The sequence below is a fragment of the Vigna unguiculata genome, chromosome 3 (assembly GCF_004118075.2).
Source record: "Vigna unguiculata cultivar IT97K-499-35 chromosome 3, ASM411807v1, whole genome shotgun sequence".
In the NCBI taxonomy this organism is placed as follows: Eukaryota; Viridiplantae; Streptophyta; class Magnoliopsida; order Fabales; family Fabaceae; genus Vigna; species Vigna unguiculata.
The window spans coordinates 50,707,758-50,724,939 of record NC_040281.1 but is presented as its reverse complement, the minus strand read 5'-3'; the positions used below and the strand labels follow the sequence as shown (position 1 = coordinate 50,724,939).

The following is a 17,182-nucleotide window of genomic DNA, read 5'->3' as shown; positions in this document are numbered from 1 at the left end:
TTACTTTGGTTATTTTTAAATATACTAATTAAAGAAATTATGTTAACAGAGGAATCGGACAATTAACAATTTATTTATTTATTTATAATTTATATTTTTAGTCTAAATGATCTCATTTTCTAACTTCGCTTTTTTCTTTCATTCCATGATGCAAGGGTAAATGTTAAATAAATCTTCACCAGGTCCAATTAATAAATGGTTGTTTGAACTGAACCTAATGAATTTTTTTAACAAATATTTTTAACCTAGTCAATAATTTTAACCTTACAAAAAGGTCTGTCATAAAGCTGCGACAGTGTTAACGTGACTTGAAACCCTTCTTTGGTGGAGGACGCCGCTCAAATTAACGTAGTACACTCTCACAAGTTCACTCCATCACTCACCCACCCAGTGCTGTGGAACAATGGCTCAGTTGAAAGCTTCTTCTCCTTCCTCTTCAATCCCTGTAACTGCTCCTTCACTACATACAACAGGTGCCCTTTTTCTGCTTTTCTTTCTTTTTCATTTCCAACCTCTGCATCGCTCTCTTTGATTGATATTTTTAACCATGATATCGAAACCCCCCACTTTTAAATGCTAAGATATTTTGGTTAGAGCAATTACCCTTCATTCATTTTCATTGACATTGTAAGGTTTCTTGGGTTTTGAGGATTTTCTGCACCAAAAAGTTCCCCTATTTCATCGTTCTTTTCGTTGATCTCTATTTTGCAGGGCGCCTCCTGTATCATCAGCTTTGGAAGGCAAAGACTTCGCCAATCAAAGAGGTGATTCTTAAAAGCTTAAACTTTAATGTTTACGAACGTATGCATTTGCATTTCCCTTTATATTTGTGTTTTGTGGGTGTTAAAAGTATTTTGGGTTTCTGTGTTGCATGTAGTTGGGGTTAAGAACAAGTGTTGGTGCCAAGAGACTTCAAGGTGAGATTATTTTGTTTCTACTTTAGCTCCTTTTCCCATCTGGATGCATTACCTTTATTCACTTGATTTATAAACTCTGCTTTTAAGAGCATATCTAAGTGGTTAATTAGCAAAACCAACGCAATATCGAGGGTTGGGGTCTGGCCTTACTGACTTCACATCACCAAATTGTGATGCTAATATTGAGATGTTCTGCAGATATCTGTTGTCAATTCTGTAAGCAGGGTTGTCACTGGTGTTGAGTTTCGAGGTTGTGGTGTGGGTCATTTCGTATGTTTTCGTGACTTCTTTCTACTGATTTGGGCAGGGTAAAGGGCAATTGTGCTTAATTCACCTCTGGGTTAGATATAAAAATATGGCTTAGCCTATAGTTTATTGGAGAACTGAAGTGTTTATATGCTGCCGTGGACATTTATATTGAAACATTAGAAATTTATACCATTGTCTGAAGCAAGCTACATATCATGGGTGGAAGTCCTCCACATAGGATGTGCATGCTATCAAGTATCAATCTCCGGTGGTCAAATGTGCACCGCTTACATTCCATATGGTGCACATGTTTGTTTCTCTTTCCATGCGGCAATATTATCCAATATGGCACATAAGAGTTTATAAGGGAGTTTAGGTGACACAATGCTATTCTGCTACATGGCGTTGGAGGCAAATCAACGTAATGTGCACAAATAGCTTTGTGTTCTTTGCCCTACTGTTGATTCGGATATCAGTGAAGGTCCTTTATGTGGTCGTGTTTTTTCCACGGATGCGTAACTTTTAGCTTTAAAGAACCACTTGCATGTATTTGGGTCTTTTTTGGGCATATATTGTGCTTAAAAACTAAGGCCTATTCTTCAATAATGAAATTCTTTTGCTTTTTTAAGAAAGGAGCTTGTCTAAGTTAGTTTTTCATCTTGGGTTAATTATAAGTTCTCTATTAATCTTTTTACTGAACTGACTCAATGCGGACGAACATATTACATTCTCAGTGATGTTGGATCTTTAAATTAAGCCAACATTAGTCTTGAGTATCTTATTGTTCTATGTGGTTGAATCTTTAATTAAGACCTTGTTCGTTGTTTGCGTATAGTGTTTTGTAGCGTGTTCTTTGTCTGTTGGAATTGACTTGTTTGTTTTCACTTGTATTTTAAAATCACCATTCGTATCAGTAGACAAATAAGTTTCTGGAGGGGTAAATTGTGGTTTCTTAGAATATGGACGATTTGTGTTGAAAACACATGAGGTCCTTTGAGGCACCTTATTTTTATTTTTTTGCTTGAAATGCTGATTTTGATATATTTGATATATAAATTCAGTGTCTGTAATAATATTAAAAAATTTCTTAACATGCAGTCATTAAAGCAGCTGCTCGCAGTGATACAGAGGTAGTTTCTGAAACCGTGAAGGGTGGTGGCCTACGTGGAAAATTGAATAAGGTGGTGCTGGCCTACAGTGGTGGCTTAGACACATCAGTCATTGTTCCGTGGCTCAGGTATAGATGTTGCTCATCCTTTTTTCTCATTTTTCTACTAGGCTTCTGTTGCAAGTTTGCAATATTGGATTTTTCCGCTCCTTTTGTTTTATATTTTAAAATCCATATGACAAATACTAATCGATTTAGACCTCAAGCTGTTCTATTACTGATTTTTCTTTAAAAAAGAATGTTTGAATTTTTCTTAGAATGTGTAAACAGAAATCAGAGACCCTTTATGAAATTGTATTGATGATTTTTTAATTAAAAGCTTCGTAAGTTTTTTGGTAAACCATGGGAGCTAAATTGATGATTCCTATTTCTGTCAATTTACCTGTCTTTTTGTAATCTTGTTTTAATATATTATTTAATGATTTTGGTGTTGCAGGGAGAATTATGGTTGTGAAGTTGTATGCTTCACTGCTGATGTTGGCCAGGTATGTTGCGAGTTTTACCATTTAATTTTTGTAATGAATATCGATGTTGTGCAAAATTTTGTTACTGGAGAAGGTGTTTTAAGATTTTAAGCTTCAGACTGGGGAAATTGTTCTATCCGAATTCTTATTCAACTGCTGCATTTGCATGTCGTTACAACACTAAATTTTACAGGGTATAAAAGAATTGGATGGTTTAGAACAGAAAGCCAAAGCCAGTGGGGCCTGTCAATTAGTGGTTAAAGACTTGAAGGAGGAATTTGTAAAAGATTATATATTTCCTTGCCTACGTGCTGGTGCAGTTTATGAGAGGAAGTATTTGCTTGGTACCTCAATGGCTCGCCCTGTAATTGCAAAGGTACTTTTGCTTGAAAGTTTGGCATATCGATCATATTTGGTAGAGTCATTTCTTCTGTTAGCTCTTAGTGCAGTATTTACTCTTTATATTGAAGAATAATAGCGATGACAGTGGAATGCACTCATCTTCCTCCGTATATATATTGATTTATACCTACTGATTGATAGGCCATGGTTGATGTTGCCAAAGAAGTTGGAGCTGATGCTGTTTCCCATGGGTGTACTGGGAAAGGAAATGATCAGGCAAGTCTTTATATCTGGCTCAAAACTCTGATTCATGTCAATTGTTTTATTCTAACATATTTCTACATAAACTCTTAGGTTCGGTTTGAGCTCACTTTCTTTGCTCTGAACCCCAAGCTAAACGTCGTGGCTCCATGGAGGGAATGGGATATTACAGGGAGAGAAGATGCTATCGAGTATGCTAAAAAGCATAACGTACCTGTTCCTGTGACAAAGAAATCCATATATAGCAGGGATAGGAATCTCTGGCACCTTAGCCACGAGGTATGCTAAAAAACTACTTGGAAATAAAATGTATGTTGCTGTTTTCTGATATATGAAATATGTGACATTGAAGGGAGATATTTTGGAAGACCCAGCAAATGAACCCAAGAAGGACATGTACATGATGTCTGTAGACCCTGAGGATGCTCCTGATCAAGCAGAGTAAGCTTGTTTCTTATGATTTCACTTTATATTTAGCTTCCAAGTTACTTTTATACTTCAAATTTTTTGAAAGAACACATCACTTTTTTGACAGATATGTTGAGATTGGTATAGAATCAGGGCTTCCTGTTTCAGTCAATGGGAAGAAGCTTTCTCCACCATCATTACTTGCTGAGCTCAATGAGATTGGTGGAAGGCATGGAATTGGCCGGATTGACATGGTTGAGAATAGGCTTGTAGGCATGAAGAGTCGTGGAGTTTATGAAACTCCTGGAGGAACCATTCTATTTGCTGCTGCACGTGAATTGGAGTTTTTGACACTTGATCGAGAAACAATACAGGTGAAAGATTCATTAGCCCTTAAATATGCAGAGTTAGTGTATGCTGGCAGATGGTTTGATCCACTTCGGGAGTCCATGGATGCCTTTATGCAGAAGATCACAGAGACCACAACAGGTTCTGTGACTTTGAAATTGTACAAAGGTTCTGTTACTGTAACCAGTCGTACAAGTCCCTTTAGCCTCTATAGGCAAGACATTTCATCATTTGAGAGTGGCCAGATATATGATCAAGCTGATGCTGCTGGCTTCATCCGGCTTTATGGTCTTCCAATGAGGGTTCGAGCAATGCTTGAGCAGGGCCTCTAAGTGTTAGTTTAATTTCAACATGTTCTTGATCTTCTTGTTTAAAAATATTGATTGGAGTTAGAGAGTACTGGGGATTGTTATCAGGTCTCTAGATTGTAATAAAATGTCAGTATTTAACTTTCATCCTGAATTCAAATCAGATTTTAGAAGTCTGTTTGCTTCGACTATGATTGTTATCAGCGGTGACATTTGCAGCAACAGAGTAGTATAGATGGAAACAAATAATGTTTCTATTTATATAACCTCAAATGTACAAACAATAGATAGATTGGAGATCCCTCTTACATTTTTGCATATGTTCATTCTCTTTTGAGCTATAATGATTTTTTCTAAGCACTTTTGAGCAACTTCTAGTGGTGTTTTTGTATTCTGAAACTAAAATTTGTGTTGGAGATGGAAAATTGGTTTCTTGTACATAAAACCTTTTCTGGAGGAAAGATTTGTGCGCTATAATATTTTACATGGTTTATATTTTTAAATGTTATTTTTATTTATACTATAATATAAAATTTTTATAATTTTTTATGATAAGAAATTTTGAGAATGTCTAGACAACAGTTGTCAATGAAAAAGTTATTATCTCACTTTTCTCTTTTCTTCTTTACTGGACAGTTTAGTTTTGTTCCTGTAAAATAATTGGAAACACGTGAAAAAGTTATTATCTCACTTTTCTTCTTTACTAGACAATTTTGTTTTGTTCCTGTAAAATAATTGGAAACATGTTTCTCTTTACTTTTCATGATTTTATTTTATATACGGAATGTGTTTGAAAAATAAAATGAAAAAAATTGAAGACAAAAGCTGAATAGATAAGATATTGTTCATAACTGTGATAAGATAATGGTTTTACTTACATAAAAAAAATAAAGAAAAGAAACATATTAGTGAAATGACAAATATTCCAAGTCAAATTATAAAAATTACCGTTGATATTCAGTAGAAATTATATTTCGAATAACACTTTTTGTATACAAATGTCTTTTTTGTTTAATCCCGCATTCAAACTTTTGTTGTCGTCCTTACTAATTTGTCTATATTTATGTAGTACCATATAAAATACTATAAAAAAATATAGTAAAAGTAAAAAAACATAAATCGTTGTAGATAGTATTTTTCTTGTAATTTAATCATTTTATTATTAAAAATTGTCACTAAAATAGATTACACAAAATTAATTTTTATTACTTATCTTGATTCATACATGTTTAAAATGTAAATTTTAAAACTACAAATACTATTATTACACTTAATATTCATATTTTCCTTTTATTGGCTTTTGAAAAGTTGATAATTCTGACACAAGATCATTTGGTAACAAATAATATCTTTTGTTCTTAGTGCACTCAAATCTTTAACTCTTGGCATGTAATTATTAGTTTTGATTAGAAATTTATAATTTATATCTATATACATTATAGTACAGTTATGTAACTCACATCACTTACACTACAGGACAAAAAGGTTGAGCTCCTCCTGGTAGGGTTTTTTGTCCATGGTCCCATTTTTCTAACTTTTGTTCTTTCTTTGCCTTTGGGGCATCAAGAAATTAATTTTGGCATTCTTTTTTCCTGTTCTCTCTCCTAGTTTATTTTGTTTTTTTTTTTTAAGAAAAATAATTAATTTACGTAAACTAAACAAGTTCGTTAATAAGCACGGAATTTTGTTTACAATGTTTTTTTTTATCAAAACTATTATATGATAATAAATATAAAAGAGAATTAATGACAATAAAACTTTGATTAAAGAAATGTATTTCAAGAATAGTTTCATTAAATAAAATAGAGTAAATTAATATTAATTTATATTTAAAACTATAAATATTTTATTTATATTCAAAATCAAAGTATGGAGACATATACATACAAACAAAGGACGCTGCCTGCACTATACTGTTATTGTCCTTGTGGAGTGCTGTATTTTGTAACAATGGCTGAGATAAATGCATCTCCTGCTACTGCTCCTTCCATTCACACAAAGGTCCCAATTTTTTTGAATTTCCTTCTTTTCCCAATTTCAAAATTGTTACTTGACATGCTGTTATTGAAGCAACTGCAGGTGGTGGCCTACGTGGAAAATTGAATAAGGTGGTGCTGGCTTACAGTGGTGGATTAGACACATCAGTCATTGTTCCATGGCTCAGGTATATAATTGTTTCTCCTTTTTCTTTCCCCCCTATTACAATCACTGATTTCAAATAAAAATAAAAGTTAAATTTTGTATTAGAATGTGTAAATGGAGATCAAAGACCATGTTGAGAATGTGCAGATGATCTTATGGGTTTTGAACCAAGCTTCAGTTTTGTAGTAAAGCAGGGGACTGGAATTAATGATTCGTCTCCATGCCAATTTACCTTTTAGTTTCTATCTTATTATTATTATTATTATTATTATTATTATTGCTGTTGTTATAACACTGATGCTTAGCCACCTTTACAAGTTTTTGTTTTTTCAATGCCAATACTGATGATGTTTTAGCTTGTAATACCTCTTCAAATACAAACAAATTCAATCCAAGGTGGCACTTTTTCTTGCAGTTCCTTAGCACGGTTTCTATTTTCCTCACGGTCCCAAGCTTTGAAGTGTTCCCCCGGTGGTCTTAGTTTCGGTCTAGTTGGTAATCTTGTGTCAATGGTTATCTTCTGGAGTTCAACTGCATTCTTAAGTAAGTAGGTAGCTAATTCAACCTCACATGATGCTCCACAAAACCCGACCAATTCCAACTCCTTGAGACCGTGTTGACATTTCATTGTAATTTTGCCTTTTGTTTTTAAAGGGGATTTCGTATGTAGCATCTGGAGCATGAAAAAAAAAAAAATAGTCGGATTCAAGTATATAAGGATTCTAGCTTTTTAGCACTTGCTTGATGCACAACACTGTCAAAGCACGAATACTCTTGAGTATTTTTGACAGCCAAAGGATATTCACCTTTAGGGTGAACCTCCACAGTGTAGGTGATGCCCTCAATAACAAAGCACAAGCACCAAGTGTGATGCCATCATCAACACAGGAAACCAACTCCAAATGCTTGATATTTTTTAGCTGGGGAAGTTGACCTAGCGAGCAAATCTGAAAATAAGACAGAAAAATGATACCACTCTGTGAACAAGGAATGCAACCTGAAGAAAGGAATGGTAAGTTAATAAAGGCTACCACTTCAGGTATGTTTTGTGTAATATCCAATGTAAGCACTTCCAAATGTGGTAAAAAGCTTTCTCTAGTGAACTCCACAAAGGAGCCTCCAAATGTTGCTTCCAGAAGACTAGGAACACTCTTAAATTCTGTATCCAAATAGGATCCGTAGTATTTGAATGACACCAAATTCTCAGCAAAAATTTCAAGTCTTAGCAGCTCCCAACATCTCATCAATTCTAGACTTTTCAGCTTGAGTGATGAACCCGAAACCTTCATAGTTTTTGGCACTACTGAGTCAACCAAGCTCAACGTTTCAAGTGATGGACAACAGCGCAGTAGATATTCTAGCATCTCCTCGGTCACAGTAATGCATTTCAGACGCAAAACATGCAAGGAATTAAAACTTTCTGGTTTAAACAAGTGCAATGGAAGAACGTATTCAATTGTATCCCCAAAATACAGCTCAAGCTTTTGAACCTTCTTTTGAATAGCAAAGTGGACCCACTTATCAGTATCACACCCTGAACCCACATGAAACCAAAATTTTAATCCTTGTAGAGTTGAACCATTAAGTGAACTCAACAATTCATCGATCCATCTCGTATATGTTTGGCTTTCAGCATTATACATGATCTCCATTGCCATCTGCAAATGCCTTTTTTCTGCAGCGTTCTTAATGTGTTTTTTCATGTCTTTCATGATAGGTGAACCATCAAATTCCAAGGATCCAGAAAAATATGTCCATAGATATCTCCATTTTCTTGAGAGGATACTGGTCCTAGCAGCATCAGTTATTGGCAATTTAGATAAAATGGTTACAGGGATTCCATCTGGTAATTGGTTGATAAGATCTTCTTCATAACTTTCCTCACTTTTTGCTCTTCGCTGTTTATAATCTCTGCTAACTGCATTTTGCATGATAGCTCCTGACCTAAATTAAAAATTCGTGGATCATCAATATAAGGAATATGGAAATTGAATAATCAACATTGCAAAAAGACTATTCGTTAAATAGTAAAAGCCAGGGAAGTCAAATCGGGGAGCAAATGCACAAAATGAATTTATCAATCTCCAAGGAAATATCATGAATTTTGATAAACTATATAGGAACAAATCCTACGTAAAAACACAAATGATGTAAATTAAATATTGTAACAAGGCTTTTGAACATATTTGTATTTGAAAACTAAATGAATCTGATCATGGCAACCAATTACTCAAGATGTAACTTCTCTGAAGAAACAACAAAGGAGAATGATACCTCTTTACCATGTTCTCTTCTGATTTTTGAATGAGTCAAATATTAGATTATGTTTTGCTTTTCATGTTAATTTTAACGATCTTAGTAATGGAACCCGTTTCATGTTCTTGCTTTATGATTACATAGAACATAGAAGACCCTTATATTATGTAAAGATCCGGAGTTTGCTCCGTTGGTGAAGGACCTCAACTCAAATTAATTGTATTTCACTTATAATTATTAAATTATTACATTATTTTCAATTTGTTTATTGTTTCAATATATTTTGTACAGAAAAATATATATGAAGACAAAAAAAAGTTATCTTTCACTGTTTCTTAAGTAAATTGAAGATAAGGTGATAACTATATCATACAACCGGTATCTTCATATATTAAGAAGAGGATTGTTAAAAAATTTAAAGTTATTTATACAATGATCCTATCATATACCATAATATATAGTTGTTTATTGAGCTCTTTAAATGATTTTCGGCGAGTCTTATATCCTACTTTCTACTTGAGAACTTCTATTAGTTTTCTCTTTTAAATGGGTCTGAAAATATATATTTTATCATTTAAAATACGTAAAACATTGTTTGTATAAGCAACATCATTTCATATATTTAAGTGTTTGGAAACATATCATATATTTCAATAATAAAAAATATATTAACCAATGTTTCTTAAAGTAAAACAACTGTGTTAAGGTCGCTCTTAAAGGAAAAAAAGGCGAATTAGTAAAAGAAAACGGGTTACATAATGTATGCACAAGAATTATCCAAACTAATTAAGGATTCAGAGTTAAAATATTATACCGCAGTATATTATATTACGTTAGAAGTTATAAAATATAATAAATATATTATATATTGTGTGAGTGTAAAAACCATTGTGTTAAATAATATTTATACCGCAATTTATATATATTTTTTAAATAATTGTGCATATATTGACTTAAACCTATTTAATTAACAAAAAAAAAATAATTTAATTAATAAATATCTAATTAACTTTTACTATATACGTTAAATTTTCGCCTGTTACCTTATTTGCTAGTTGTAGTTGAAATTGACGGCTAAGTCAAGTTACAAAGCAAAATTTTCGAGTTCAAAGTAACCGCAGATAAACTAAAGTCTGCGTTACAAGATATTTTAATTTCACTATTATATTAATCAATTCAATTATCAAATTAATAATTTAAAAATTAATATATTATTAATAGATTCAATTATATTAAAAATTTTAAAACTGTATTATTATAAAAAGATTTAGGTTAAAGGTTCAATTCAATGAATACTATAATAGTTTTTTTTTCATTAATATTAATGTATTAAAATCAAGTTCATTAAAATATTAAAATCAAATTCACGCTCACAGTTGAAAAGATTCTATTTGAGTAAAAATAAAATCTAGAAATTTGTAAGCTCTCTTATAGATTTCTTCAGAAAATGTTCGTTGGTAATGTTTTCAAACCAACCCTTAGGTCGAAAGAAACGACTGAGAAATATTTTTTGTTTTGACAATTTCAGAATTTGCATTCTTGACCTTCTAGTTCAAATTCCCCTAAAATGTTATTCGCATTATTATTGAGTCTTTTTAGTTTCCCTGCATCATAGAGTAATTATAATTGAGTAAAAAAGGATGCCTGAATTTTAAACATAAGTAATTTTGTATCACGCATTATAATTTTATAACTTATCTCCAAATTTTCTATTTTTAAACTATAAAAATAAAAACGTAGTAAAAACATCTTTTCGTTGGGAGATGTTTCACTTGATTTCATGATCCAAATTGGCACCTCCATGGCAGTGTTGGTTTTCAAGCAAAGTGAGATGATAACAATTAGAGTCATGATTCAAGTGTTTATTTTCCAATTCAACCTCAACTCATACAATGCATTCAAAATTTCACTTATATAAAGCATCAACTAGTTCACAATAAAAAGCAAATCAAGCGATCAATTCTAACTACACACTATTATATTCATTGAACTCTTTAAATAAAGTCAATTATCGGCTTCCCTTACCTGACAAAGCAACTTTGTAGACCCAAACCGCTCAAAGAACACCAAAATGTATCTAACTCCACAAGATGCTCTATGTACACATAGAAACATCATAAGAACGATTAGGACCTATCATTATGATCATTGATCAACAAATACTCATATTAATGATTAAAACGTCGCATGCAAGCGAAAGAGAGCTCGCATATAACAGAAAACAGAAAAAGACTAAAAGGAGAGCGGAAACTCAACTTACGCGAACGGAGAAACTGATCGGTCCAATTTGAAGAACTTGCCGAAAGGATCAATCCTACGGTCTCGGTTCTTCAATCAAACGACTAGAATAACAAAACCTCTAGAAAAAAAATCAAAGAACTCTAAAAAAAAATGAATAGTTTCATTATATAGAAATTCATATAATCTTTTCCAATATTTTATTTTATAACGTCCACATTTATAGATGAAATTCATGTAACTCGGAAATTCATGTTTGATTTTCACTTTGTGTGAAAATTCGTCAAACCAACCACAGTCCTCCCAACAAAGAAAAGATACCACGCTTTAATAGTATATAGAATTATTTAATTTTAAATAATAAAATTATTATTATAAATTATATAATGTTAATTTTATAACAACTTATTTTATCAAAGTTATTTAAATTCATTATAAAAATAAATTAACGTCTAAAACTTTTTCATTCAAACACAATTCAACTCTAATTTATTATTATTACTTTAGTGAAAAAACACTATTGATAAAAATGTTTTCTATTATTAAAAAACTGTTCAAATTAAAAAAAAAATACCAATAATTTTATAAAATAATAATATATAATTAAGTTATAACATCTGGGACAAACATGAGATTAGTAATTCGATCTGATGACATATAATAGATCCAAAAATTAATAAATCTATCGAGTAATCGAATAAACAACAAATATAATTTTAATATCAATTTAAAAAGTAAATTTTAAATTTAACTCAATTTTACAAAATTGATTTATAAGATAAAATTTATAATTAATTATATATTATAAGTTTTTTCCTACTGTTAAAATTTAATTTTTAATTATAATCTATTTTCACTTGCATAATCTCCTGTATACTCTCAAAATGAGCCCTTCTCTCTGCTCACATAAGAATGATTCCGTCCACACGTCATTTAAATGCCTCATCTTTAATTCCTTGTGCTCTATTCTCTACACTGCTAAAACAAACAACAACAAAAAACAATGTCATATCTCACACTTATTATACGTCACAATTGGCCCAAAAAATTAACGTGACAAAGTTTGTAATTTTCCTCTCATCTCTCTCATTTTCAACCCAATAAATAAACGTGACAAACTTCCTGTTTTGGCAGCCAAATTTTGTTTGTCCTCTAATAGAACGAAACAATACTAGTATTTCTTGTTGTGACGTTGACCAATTTAAACATAAATCATACGTATAATATACTAATAAAACATTTCACAAATCACAAATACTATTTTTAATACAATATGTAAACGATCCAATTCAAACATGAACACAATTTAAACTTGGGAATTGAAAACCAATTTATTTTTTTAGAAAAATAACCGAAATTTGAACAGGGCTAGAAGGTTTGAAGATGTAATTAATACACATTTTTATATTGGGTAAGTTGGGTGTATAAAATGAAAATACAGAAAGGGAAAGGATAAGATTGAATAAAGGCAGTGTACCCACCGTGTGACCAGGTTAGCACCAAGCCACCCGCACGCGTCTTGCTCGTTCGTGATCTCTCACCAAGCCAAATTGCCAACATGCAATTCCAAATTTAAAACACGAAAAACATAAAATAACAATTCCCTATTCCTTTGACCATAACATTAATGTTGTTCTCGAACTGTTTGAACTTTGAAGTCTCCTCTTATCTCTCATTGGCTCCGCGTAAATAAGTAACTGCATATGTCATTGTTTTGTTCCTTTTTTATTCTCATTCTTCTTCCCACAGTATTGGCAAAGAATAAACGCGCCATTTACACAACGCGAAGCTTATATATAAACCTCCGAGCAGAACAAACATTTCACGACAACAACTTAGTTTGATAATCGGGCACGTGTTTAATTGTTTGTTGAGAGGGATAATGATGAAGGGTGGTGAATACGAGCGGGTGCTGAGGTACTTGGACGAGGACGGTGACGGAAAGATTTCAGCTTGTGAGTTGAGGAACAGAATAGGGATGCTGGGTGGGGAGGTTGGGTTGAGAGAGGCTGAGATGGTGGTTGCGGCGGTGGATTCTGACGGTGATGGGTTTCTTTGTTTGGAGGATTTGGTGAAGATGATGGAGGGAGTGGAAGAGGAAGAGAAGGTGAAGGATTTAAGGGAAGCTTTTGATTTGTACGACAGAGAACGATGTGGCTTCATCACGCCCAAAGCCTTGAAGAGGATGCTCAAGAAGTTGGGTGAATCCAAGTCCATGGATCAGTGCAGAGCCATGATTGCTCGCTTTGATTTGAATGGTGATGGCATGCTTAGCTTTGAAGAGTTCAGAGTCATGATGAACTAGTTAATCATCTCATTCATTTCTTTCTACATTGTGTCTGATCCTTATTCATTCCCTTTTGTTTCTTCATTCATCGATACACATACTGGAATTGTAAATCGCTTTTTGTGGAATGAGATTTTGGTTATGACAAAAGTACAGAGCTACGAAATGTAACGAATTATTTATCGAATCAACTTTGTTCTTTGCTTTGTGTTAAACATGTGTTTGATTCATGTAATTGAATAAGATTTTCATTTTCTTCAAATTCAGTTTAGAGTCTTATTCGAACACTTTCCTTTCGTCTGTGTCTGATTGCATAGTTTAACTGAATGAATTTAAGACGGCGTTCATGTCTCCATTTTCGTAGTTCCCAAAGTTCAATGGGTAGGGACTTGCTACGTGTGTCGTTCTTCACCATGTTTATGGAGTTTAGTAGTATTCGAGTTTTTAGAATCTTAACTTCCAACCAAATTAGAAGAATTGAGTGTTAGCTTTGGATTATATATATATATATATATATATATAATAAAAAATAATTAAATGTGTAATATTCATTATATTAAAGTGATGATTAATTAAATTAATAATAAAGACCATAACTAATTTGACGAGGAGTCAAATTAAAAATATTAATTTTTATAAAAAGTAACTAATAAGAGTTATATTAAAGAGTTATGGTCTCTGTCACGAACAAATATTCTTGTTCCGTTTTGCTCATCTCTTTGAGAAGAAACGAAAATATATAGTTAAAAGATCAAATACCAATTTTATTTACGTTATTTTCAATAATAAATCCAGATACACTTGTATATAAGGAACATTGGGAATTGATCTTTTGATTAAAGAGTTTCATTGCTCTTTTATAATTTATGTGTTTTGATTCATCAGCTTCTTTTGAAAATGAAGCGAAAGAAGGACAGAAAAGTGTCCGGTTATGGATAAAAAGTATTAATATTTTTTATTGTTATCTTTGAAAATACATTATTTTTTACATTTACAAATATATGGTATTTTTGTTTGAAATTTGATTTTTCACATGACTCTTTATAACACAGTGGTGTAACTTGAATGGTAGTCAAATTTGAAAACAAAAATTTTATAATTGAGAAAAAAAACAAAAATTAATACAATTACATTGATAAAAATATACTTAGACCCTATTTTCTTAATACATCACCTATTGAAAAGAACTTAGGAAAGCCATATTAATGTCGTGGCGCTGTAAAGAAGCTAATTGTTTTTTATTATTCGATTAATTAATAGTGATTAAAAATTGGTTGAGAAGTGAATATTCAATTTATGAAAAAGATTTATCCGATTTAAGGATAGAAATACCATAGAAGTTGATTACTTAATATATAAAAAAGAAAATAATGATAGTAATCTAATTGTAAATTTATTTGCCAGTGCCAGATAAGGTAAAAAAAATGAATAATATGATATTACTTAGAAACTTATTGTCATGAAGGGACGAACAAGTTCTCAACTAGAAATTACTTTGTTCGGTATTTTGAATGTCAAAGAGTTGAAAATTCTGAAGAATGGTTGTAGGGTCAAATTTAAAGGAAAATAAGTTTCGGATTCTTGTGAGAGAAGTTGGAAAAAGTCATAGCTGTATGATCAAAATCATAAGTGTGATAGTGTTTTCCAACAAAAATGGTAGGTGTAAATGAGTGCCAAATATAAGGAAATTATGTTAAACCAAAGTTGACGTATGAAAAATAAATATAGTTAAAGTGACCCATTAAGAAATTTGATGATGACTTTTCTAAGGCTATATACATTGAAGGCTGGAGAAAGAAAACAGACTAATTGAATTTTTTTTTAATTAATTTATCAACTTTTTCGATTGATTTAGTTGAAAGTTGGTTTTGTAATTTAAACATATCATGCACTAAACTTATTCACTTAATTTCCGATACAACTCACCTATCTGATAAAATATTTTGTAAGGGTGAAAGATCTCAAGCATATGTGCTTCAATTTAGGAAATAGAAAAGGAAATAATAGATAATAAATGGTGATATCTGAAAGAGAAGTATAGCCAAATGAATAAAAAGAGGTAGACAAAAATACATATATTTCATGGATCTATCTACTCTCTATCAAATGAATTTTTTGTTATCTAACTCAAAGTACCATTATAACCTACATATATATTTTTTGGTTAAAATACCCCATTGGTCCTCGTTTTGGTTCAGAAATCTCAAATTGGTCCTCGTATTTTAATTGGTCTCAATTTCGTCCTCGTTTTTGTAATTCAGTATTAAATCAGGGCAATCGTTAACTGTTGGCAAACGGCTTGTGGTTGGCACCTTAAACAACCATTGTTGTCTTCTCTTTTAAGAAGGTAATATTGGGAGAGGATAAGTGTTTGAATTTGAAAGAGGGTGCGGAAGGTCTGTGGTCTCCTCTGTTTTGCTCATCCTGCACCGGTAATGTCTCCCTCTCATTCTTGCTCGTCCTCGTCCTGCACAAATTCTACCATTTCTTCTCATGGGGGTGTGGGGAGGAGGTTCGATTTCGCACCTCTTTGCTATTGCAGTGAGAAGGCAATCATGAGAACTGCTAAGAACAAGAGAGAAAATTTTGGAGATGTCCAAAGTTCAAGATATGAGATATGGAAATGAATTTAGTTCTGTTTTTTGTGTATGTTGTTTTTGTATTTTGATTTTGGAAAACCTAATTTTGCAATTGGGGGTTTTTTGTTTCGTTTGATAGGGTGGAAGTGAAGAAGTTGTTGGCTGGAACTTTTTTTTCATGGTGCAGTGAAAATGTAATTGAAGAAAAATGTGGTCCTACTTCACCTTCGTCCACGCACATGGGGTTCGCAATCCACGCCTCACACTGATTTTCCCAATCCAATCCCTAATTTCCTAATTACAACATTTAGGGTTTTTCAAGCACTATGTTATTTTTAATTCAATCCATGCAGTCACTGTGCCGTTCTGAAAAATAATAAACGCCACGTCAGAAAATCAAAACCAAGTTAACGTTAAAAAATTTTACACTGTTAGTGATTACCCTGATTTAATACTGAATTACAAAAACGAGGACGAAATTGAGACCAATTAAAATACGAGGACCAATTTGAAATTTCTGAATCAAAACGAGGACCAACAGAGTATTTTAACCTATATTTTTTCAATAATTCCTAACTTATAACCTACATATTCACACGTTAAACTCTTTCATATCCACATATTTCATTAATTAGAAAATTATTCTCCATGACATACATCATATCTCACATTATTATTGTGGATATAAGATTGATTAATGCATATCAACACCAAATCACTATATAAACATCAAAGACGCATTGTTTGAATGACACATTTTAGCTTACATGAAATTAAAAGGTATGGTGTGAATGCCAATATCTTTGTTTCAACAAAATTCTTTGATAAAGAAAATTATTTATTATCTTGATTTCTGTTTTACTTATGTGAAAATGTTTTCGCTTAAATAAATTTGACAAAAAGAAATTCATTATAAAAGAAATCTAACAATTCTCAAAACCAACCTAAAACTATTTTAAACAACTCTATCCTTTTAAATATCTTTTAAACATTAAAATTAAAGCATTTTCACTCTAACAATTTTAAACCCAATACAACTTAGTGCATGTATGTTTTAATATTACCATATACATTTTAGGTAACAACCCAAAAATTAGGAATTTTCAAATACATTTATAAGTAATGATCCTTTAAATTATTATGAAATATGCGAGTTGTGCTTTGGTGAGAATATCAAAAGAAAATATCAGCAATAAAAGAGGGACAGAGAGAAAA

At 31.9% G+C, this 17,182-nt stretch overlaps 2 protein-coding genes and 1 long non-coding RNA gene across 3 annotated transcripts; all 3 read left to right on the top strand.

The window, feature by feature from the left end:
• The first annotated feature begins 283 nt into the window (after nucleotides 1-283).
• LOC114179385 (argininosuccinate synthase, chloroplastic) lies at nucleotides 284-4,773 on the top strand. The gene is made up of 10 exons (XM_028065712.1): nucleotides 284-473; nucleotides 712-764; nucleotides 878-917; nucleotides 2,265-2,403; nucleotides 2,771-2,819; nucleotides 2,992-3,174; nucleotides 3,342-3,416; nucleotides 3,495-3,680; nucleotides 3,754-3,842; nucleotides 3,937-4,773. Exons 1-10 carry the CDS (start codon nucleotides 404-406, stop codon nucleotides 4,487-4,489), a joined length of 1,437 nt encoding a protein of 478 aa, XP_027921513.1. The 5' UTR covers nucleotides 284-403; the 3' UTR covers nucleotides 4,490-4,773.
• A 1,608-nt stretch (nucleotides 4,774-6,381) lies between these two features.
• LOC114179921 lies at nucleotides 6,382-8,410 on the top strand. Its single transcript, XR_003603549.1, has 3 exons — nucleotides 6,382-6,466; nucleotides 6,545-6,629; nucleotides 8,325-8,410. It is a non-coding gene; the product is annotated as an uncharacterized LOC114179921 (long non-coding RNA).
• Nucleotides 8,411-12,876: 4,466 nt separating this feature from the next.
• Nucleotides 12,877-13,603, top strand: LOC114176498 (probable calcium-binding protein CML31). The gene has a single exon (XM_028061561.1). It carries the CDS (start codon nucleotides 12,984-12,986, stop codon nucleotides 13,404-13,406), a length of 423 nt encoding a protein of 140 aa, XP_027917362.1. The 5' UTR covers nucleotides 12,877-12,983; the 3' UTR covers nucleotides 13,407-13,603.
• The last annotated feature ends 3,579 nt before the right edge of the window (nucleotides 13,604-17,182 follow it).